General features: G+C 40.6%; 1 protein-coding gene across 2 annotated transcripts in view; it reads left to right on the forward strand.

The window, feature by feature from the left end:
* bahcc1b (BAH domain and coiled-coil containing 1b) overlaps window positions 1–6,131 on the forward strand; it is a 99,417-nt gene extending 93,286 nt beyond the window's left edge. For both annotated transcript variants that reach the window (XM_072666689.1, XM_072666690.1), the window contains 5 exons: window positions 392–508; window positions 668–817; window positions 1,366–2,582; window positions 2,688–2,924; window positions 3,518–6,131. In XM_072666689.1, the coding sequence (XP_072522790.1) occupies window positions 392–508; window positions 668–817; window positions 1,366–2,582; window positions 2,688–2,924; window positions 3,518–3,727 (1,931 nt within the window). In that variant the 3' untranslated portion in view covers window positions 3,728–6,131. The remainder of the gene's footprint in view (window positions 1–391; window positions 509–667; window positions 818–1,365; window positions 2,583–2,687; window positions 2,925–3,517) is intronic.
* The last annotated feature ends 2,303 nt before the right edge of the window (window positions 6,132–8,434 follow it).

An 8,434-nucleotide genomic window follows, 5' to 3' on the forward strand; every position in this document is an offset into this window, starting at 1 on the left:
GAAGTAAGGAGTTATTGCCATTTAAAAAATATATTTTTAGGATATTTTAGTTGTGTTAGTGCAATTAATTACATAACCATATAACAGTGAAAAGGGCGATTTTCATTTTCAGAAAGTAAGATAGCAACGACTTCATTCACGCACATTTGTTAGCCGATGCCTCAAAGCTTGAGGGGGGAGAGAACTAATGAGTGGGTTGGGTCTATAATTAGAGCAAAAAAAAGGTTCCAACCATATGTCTTTGTGAGATGTGAGTGAGAAATAGTTAATATCCAGTATGCTATGCTTAAACATATGCTTTTGCTTTGGTATGTGTCAATAACTGTCACTTCTATGGCTTAAGAAAGATCCTGACTTATTGAACATTGAGCATGGATGATGTCTTGCACAGGTGGCCCTGGAGAGGAACAAAAGGAAGGCTGTGTTATGGTGGAGTTTGACGATGGAGATCGAGGTTGGATTTCTCTGCCAAATATTCGCCTTCTTCCCCCTGGTTACCAAATCTACTGTAAGTTTGCTGTGTATACTGAGTCTGTCATTTAAATTAAAATTCAAATCTCATTGGTCAAATGAGATCAACCACATTTGCACTCATATTGATGAACACTGATATTTTATACTGAAAATGTTTTAGAGTGAAACCTGACATTTAATCTGTAATCTGCAGGTGCAGAGCCGTCTCCAGCCCTCCTGACCTCTCCAACTCGCAGAAGACGGAAGAGCTCCACTCAGGAGAAGAGCACTCAGCAGAGTGATGCGTCCTCAGAGTGGCACGGCAACACAGAATCAGGAAAGACTGTCGCCAAGGCAAAGCCAGGTGAGTGAAAAGAAATGTGGCTTACATTGCTCCATATACCACAGTTCATACAGTCTGAATTAGTTGGGTATTTTACTTATTTTGACCTAGTTATCCAATATCCACCAGTTGCTTATCTATCATCAGTCTTTACAGAGTTGCTCAAAAACAGTGTTTACAAATTCCCCTTACTTGATGTTTGGTTAACAAAAGGGACCTGGTGCAACTGATGGAGCTAATACTGTATGTGAAATAGACAGAAGTGCCTGAGGGCTAGGTAATGAATCAACTGCAGAGTTCAGAAAAATGCCTTAGGACTAACTGAAGGCTAAAATGTGCCAGTCCAACAACTTCTACTCAGCAGATCTTATCTGAAAAAAAAGCACAACAAAAGACCGGAATCAGATTTACCTCCATTTGAAGTTCTCAGACATATTGATTTCAGCCTGTTGTTCCAAGTCTCTGTGAAAGAACTGTGTTTGTCAGAGTAATTTAACAAATATAAATAGGTCATAAATGATTGAAGTGTTTTAATGTGTTGGTGTTTTTTTTCCCCACTGTCTTTACAGGAAGACCCAAATCAGTCACTTTGTCAGAAAAGAAATGTCTATCTGAGAATGTAACTGGAAATGCCTCCTCTATTCTTACCTGGCCAGCAGTTGCCATGTCCAAAAAGAGACCTTCCTTGGATTTGTTCCAGTTCAATGGGCTGTCCCGGAGAACTCTGAAAGAGAAGGAGACAGACATGTTTGGCCCCTTACTTGGCTCCACCATGGCCACTCCAGCTAAAGGTATCTTTAGCACGTCTTTTGAGGTTGATTCCTTTAGCAGCATTGCTAATGGTTATACATCCTTTGGTAATCAACAACCATCAGCCGGGTTATCACTTGGTCACAAGAGCACATCAAATGTTCGGGGAAAAAGGACAGGAGACAGAAGGGAGTACCTGGTCAAGCTGGACCACGAAGGAGTTACCTCCCCAAAAACAAAGAATGGGAAGGCACTCATGCTCCTCGGAAATGCAGAATTTGAATCTAGAGCGGGGAGAATAGAGAAAGGCTCCGGGACCAAAGGCATGAGAGAACTGGCCTCTCACATGGACTACTCCCAACCAATGCTACTAGTAAAAGACACCAAGAGGAGCGGCAGTCACCTTCTCAAGGGTTCATCTGGCATGCGGAAGCAATCTCAGGGTTTAGGTCTTGGCGAGTATGCAGATTATGGGTTGAACTGCCACAGTGATTGCCTCAGCTCCTACTCGGACATGGATGAAGACGAAGAAGAGGAAGAAGATGCTAGAAGAGCAGCTATGCGCAACACTGGACGCTTTCTCTCTCGTCTTTCTGTCTCTTCCTCATCCTCAGGTTCCTCCAGCTCATCAAGTTCAGGCTCACTGTCCAGTTCTAGTGTCTGCTCCTCTGACAATGACTCTTCCTACAGCTCAGATGAAGAGGAGGCATCTCGTCTTCTCCTGCAGGGTTGCTTGTCCTCCCGTCATACAGTCCTCCAACAGCAGCAGCATCCAGACCCACCAGCTGCACCTCCTCGCCATGCTTTTAGTGCCAAAACTATGGCTGTCACCAGCCCAAAGGCCATGGTCAACAATGGTACAGGCAAGCATCAAAAGAGAAAGGATATCCCCAGTAACTCCCTGTCTACAGCACAATCCAAATCCTCCAAGGACTTTCCCAAAAAACAGAAGATGTCTTCTTCTGAGAGGTCACCAAATTCATCTTCATTTTTGCCAGCACGTCAGCTGTGGAAGTGGTCTGGGAACCCCACTCAGGTGAATCTCTTAATAAAACATTATTTATTAACGTGTAACGTAATTGAATGTGTGTATTTTCAAAACTGTTCATCTTCAAATTCTATTGTATGTCTTTGTCATCAGAGACGAGGCTTAAAGGGAAAGGCACGGAAACTCTTCTATAAGGCTATTGTGCGTGGAAAAGACACAATCAGAGTAGGAGACTGTGCAGTGTTTCTGTCTTCTGGCCGACCCCACCTACCCTATATTGGTCGCATTGAAAGCCTATGGGAATCCTGGGCTAGCAATATGGTAGTAAAAGTCAAGTGGTTCTACCATCCTGAAGAAACTAAACTGGGAAAAAGACACCGGGATGGCAAGGTATGTTCCAAACAATATATCTGTCTTTATTTATTATTAAGATGATTTAATGAATGCATTCAGCTACTTACTTACTTAAGTTGCACCCATTACTGACACATATGTGCAAATGCACACACAGCTTGTCTAGTCCCTGTAGTAAAGTACTTCCAATAGAATAGAAGTTCTCTACCTCAACGTTTTGGCACCATGCCTAATGCAGAACATGGGCTAGAAAGGTATGAATCGCCCCGGCATTGAGCTGTTGAGTAGTGGAACTGTGTTCTGTGGAATGATGGTGCTTTTGAGAAGAGCTGGGGAGTTGGGGATGACGTGATGTGGTGATCATCGAACATCCTGACCTGACTTACACTCTTGTCACTGAATACAGTTTTATCCTCCCAGCAATGCTCCAAAATTTAGTAGAAAGCCTTCTCTGAACAGGGGAGACAGTTACTCCAACAAAAGCAGGATAAATTCTCTTTTTTGAGCAGGTGTCCCAATACTTTTGTCCTTATAGTGTACTTATGCTTCTCCATAGAACAGTGTCTCCATAGATGAGTGTCACCAGTGTTCGTTGTTACTTAACCTGACTCCCTCTTTGTCTTTCACAGCATGCCCTTTACCAGTCTTGCCATGAGGATGAAAATGACGTCCAGACCATCTCCCATAAGTGCCAGGTGGTTAGCCGTGCTGAATACGAGCGCCTCAGCCACATGAGGAAGCCAAACAGCACCAGCCAGGACCTGTACTACCTGGCTGGCACGTATGACCCCACTAGTGGTCAGCTGGTCACAGCCGAAGGAGTATCAATCATCTGCTAGCATTCTGTCATATGGATGTACTACTGAGAAATCGTGCCTCCTTGAAGGAGGATCCTGAAAGGGCTGACAATCGACTTTACTGTGCTCAGAATGGTTTTAGATCAAGCCCTGTAACTGGACACTATACTAGCACTCCATGGAATGGGAGCTAGAGCTGCTGTCACGTCTCCGTGGCAGTACCTCACACATCTTGGCTTGTGTGGTCTGAACTTTGTAAGAGGAATACGTTGTTAATGGGTGACAACTGGGGGTGACAACCTCACAGACCCCACACAAACAGCCAAGTGATGGTTCTTTAAGTTCTCAGTAAAAATGAGGCACTGGACGTATTTGTAAGCGGGATATTTATACTCAGCGTCTCGAGACGGGCGTGAAACACAGATTTGCTCTTCTGGAAACCCTGAACGGAGCTGCGTTCACTTTACACTGGTCATCCCAATCAACTTTATTTCACAAGGACTTTTGTATCTCAACTGGACCAAAACTGTGGCACGGTGTGTATGTGTGAGAGTGTGTATGTGAGTGTGTACAGAAATCAGCCACAAAAGAGATGGAACTAGGTGTCACCCTGGAGACTCAAAGCCCTTCATGGCACTTCAAGTCAAGATTGCCACTGTCTTAGGTGGACAGCCCAATCTAATGACATCTTCTGGGCATCCAGGGATCTTTTTTCTATGTCCAGACACCTAAATCTTAATCTAAAAATCTAAGTTAAAAACTTTCTTTCTTTCTTTAAAACAAAAGAATAAGATTTTTTTTCAATCAAGCCATACACTTCAGTACCTCTTGCTTACTGTATCTTCTTATTCAGGTGTATAGTTGTACAATTTTATTTGATGTGTGTAAATATTTAAATATATAAATATATATAAATATATATATATATATATAAATTTAAAAGGTATAAACTGTAAATATAATATAAATGAAGAGAGAACTCTATTCCTCTTTATTGCTCTTGATTGTGTTATTTTTTTAATGAAAGAACTGTTCAGTTTGTTTGGGATTTTTGTTTTTGTTTGTTTGTTCATTTTGCTTTGAGAGGTTGAGGGGATCCCTGCACTGTACGTGACCTGTTCTCTGTGAACCGCGTCATGAGCAGTTCTACTGCAAAGGTTGGGGCCGAACAGTCCACATAGCTTTTGGGTAACTAATGGGGGACAGGCTGTCTGTTTCCACTTGCTTATTATCTTCTATTTTTTCACACTTGTCTGTTTTTGCTTTCTTCGATGAGCTTGGTCTCAGACTTCATTTGTGTCTTGCATTGTCCCCTTTGTGTGGATTATGAGCAGAACAAAGTTGTAGACAGTCAAGGCATATAAGAATGTCAATAGGTCACTGCATTGCCAGATCCGTACAGTATGTGTTCTGATAGCTCAAAATCTGGCTTCCCAAATACAAACCAAAGCACCTCTTCGGGTTTTGTTACAGATTGCAATAAATGAAAGGAATGAAGTGTCTGTAAATAGATTATAAGGCATGGGAGCCCTGCAATTATGTTGGATGATGTAATTCAGATAATTGACAATGTTCTTACTCATTATGGTGCAGTAACCTTTTTCCCCGTTTTGCTTTAATACGGCTGAAACAGGTTTGTGTTTTAGCACTGTTTCTGCGGTGTGTTTTGTCGTGTTGCTGCCCGCATTTGGGGGGTGGGGGGTGGCAGGGGGGTTTAGTGTTGGTAACAGCAGTGCCGTGGTGAGGTTGGAGGATGCAGCACATTAACAGGCACTTCAGGCACTTGAAGGCTTCTGAAGGCCTGCATCACGTGATCATGAAGGACAATCAGAACCTGCGTGAGAGGGTGGTTTAAAAACGGATCAAATCTCAATGTTGCCTCTCGTCACTTTTTTGAATTCCTGCTTTGCCAAAAAATACTTTTTATTTCTTTCCTCCATTGTCTTTGTCATACCCTTTTTTTGTTTGTTTTCATTTCGTTTGATATGCAAGCCTGTAAAGACTGTTCAGTGTAGATTTGTGGAAAAGGACAGAAATGCCTTTCAGTTCTTAAGAATGACTAACTTTTTAAACGACTTTGTCGCTGTTACACTGCAGAAGCAAAAGCTTTAAAAAAAATCAGATGTGAAAATCCATGTAAGTCACTTTTTTGGGTCTATAAAAAAGAAAAAAGATGTTATTTTCATAAACACTGGATTCAATGCTGAATATTGTGACACTGGCATCAGCAATATGCCAGCAAGTTGCTCAAGCCTCAGAAAAAAAGTGGAATCATTGTACATGCTGACTATGAGACCCACTGGGAATTAATTTTTTGGGGGGGTTAATGTACTTTTTGACATTGTGGGGAATATAACTCTAAGATATTTGCATTGTTTAGACGAGTTATTTATCTTAATTTTATTGCATTTGTGTTGCATTTCATTAAAAAATGATTCCAAAATCATATAGCTTGGAGCTCATTAGTTCTATGCCTCTGCTACTCACTTAAGTAGCTGATTGAAATTACTCTTTAAGGTATGAGACAAGTGTGTCTGTGTGTTTTTATCTGGTTGATTTTTTTTATTATTATTTTAAAATCATATTTATAGCAATTATGCATCCAAAACACACATCAACATGTTAAGTAGAACCTCATAAAACCTTAAATTTTTATAGCCAAACACAATAACTTATATTGCAGTGTAGCATAAGGTATGTCAGAGAAATTGTCTAGTAAATGGGTATGACATTGCAAATTTCATTCATCACCAATAAGGGTGACAATATATATATGGGGATCAACTATGATATACCAAAGACAGTAGTGTAAATTTAATGTAAAAAATTAAAATGATTAAATCTTAAATTACTGTTGTTCTCACTGCCCCATTCTAACTGAAAATCTGCTGATACTTGTTTTCACAGCAGGTCAAAGCGACACAAATCATATCATTTTTGTAATTTGTCCTTGTGACACAGGTGTATTATCTATGTGGCACTGTGAACAACAAAAACACACTGAATCAGACTTTTTCAATTCTGATTCAAATTTTGAGACAAAATTGAAGAGATGTCAATTCATCATTTATATTATCTCATTAATGGCTTATCTGAAGGTCTTATAAATCATGTTTTGATTTATAAAAATTGGCTGACTCCACCCTACTTTAAAGTTCACCCATCCAGAGTTGAAGCTAATGCTGACCTCTAAGTAAAAATATGTAAATGGAATAATACAGACATTTGTGAACATTAAGCCATTTATTTTGGTTTAGGCATTGTGTCATGAAGCAGATCATAAATTGTTGTTCTGGTGTTCTCATTTTGTCATAACATTTTTTTTTTGCGAAATCAAATATGCTGTGATCTCAACAAAAGAATGTGTCTAAAAAAAAAAAAAACATTTGTTGCGCTGACAAATCAATTTGTTATTTTGAGATCACAGATCACAGCTGTGCTCATGAGATAACAGTTCAGAAACATATGATTAACACAGTCTTTCTGGACTTTTATAAGTATGAGTTACCTAAAGAACTTTGGTTCTGCTAATGTCCGCTAATATTTTACTCATTATGTTTTGTAAATGCAGCCCCGCTCTACATTATAGGGTGGCGCCACCCATTAGTGTATTCTTGCCCCCCCTTGTGCCACCCCATTTCTAAAATCCTGGACGTCACTGTACTCACAGCTGAAACCACATGAACAAGATGTGTTCAGTTACACTTGCACAGCTTGTATAATGACCATAGGTAAGAACTGCCAATAGAATGGGACTAAAACAGCTATAGAGAAGTCACATGTGAGCCCTTACAGGGCTATGAACACTGCATTATATGGGCTAACGGAGCTCCAGCCAATACCTTTGAGATGGAGTGGCATTTGGGATCCAGAACTACATCATCCCACATCAGTACCTGACCTCACTAATGCTCTTGTGACTAAATGTAATAAAATCCTCACAGCAATATTGTTACATCCAATGTACGGCCTTCCCAGAAAAGGAGAGTTTGTGATTAATGCCCTGGATTTTAGACAAAACGGATGAACAGGTGTCTAAAAAGGTAGAAATATTTAGGTGCCACCTCTCAAATGAAACCCATATTGTCCAGAAAACTGTAAAATGTAGTTTTTTAGGCACACCCACAGCTGTTTCTTTAGGTTTTCAGACAGCTGGCTAGCCAAGGCCTTAATAACAGGCAGGTCAGTGTGTGTGTGTGTGTGTGTGTGTGTGTGTGTGTGTGAGAACGAAAGAGAGAGAGAGAGAGAGAGAGAGAGAGAGAAACAGAGAAAGCAGAGAGGGAGAAGGTGGAACATGGATGTGAGGAGAAAAAAGGCAAGAGAAGTATAAAGGCTGGAAACAGCAGTGAATGAGAGCTTGCCTCCAGGCACTGCAGGTGGCATAAATGTTTGAATTTTAGAACGGAATAGACCCATTAAGGATGTAATGTAATCATATCATGTTCTCCCACCCACTGCAGGAGCACAGGGGAGCAGGGGGGGTTGTGTGTGTGAAGGAAAGTTGATACACTCCCCACAGAGAGTTGAGTGCCACCAACAATGTGAAGGGATTAGAACATTTAGTTAAATACATCCTGCATGAGATTTACACCCATTATTATTATTTCTCATTTTGGGAAGTGGGCTTTTTTTCCAACTCACAATGGTCCCAGTTGAGCATCGTTTTTAACAATTCCCTTTTTTCTTTTGTTAATTTGCACATTATTTTAGTGTTACAGTGTCCCAGTCGGGATGAGGACTGTTAAAACT

The sequence above is a fragment of the Salminus brasiliensis genome, chromosome 22 (assembly GCF_030463535.1).
Source record: "Salminus brasiliensis chromosome 22, fSalBra1.hap2, whole genome shotgun sequence".
Taxonomy (NCBI): Eukaryota; Metazoa; Chordata; class Actinopteri; order Characiformes; family Bryconidae; genus Salminus; species Salminus brasiliensis.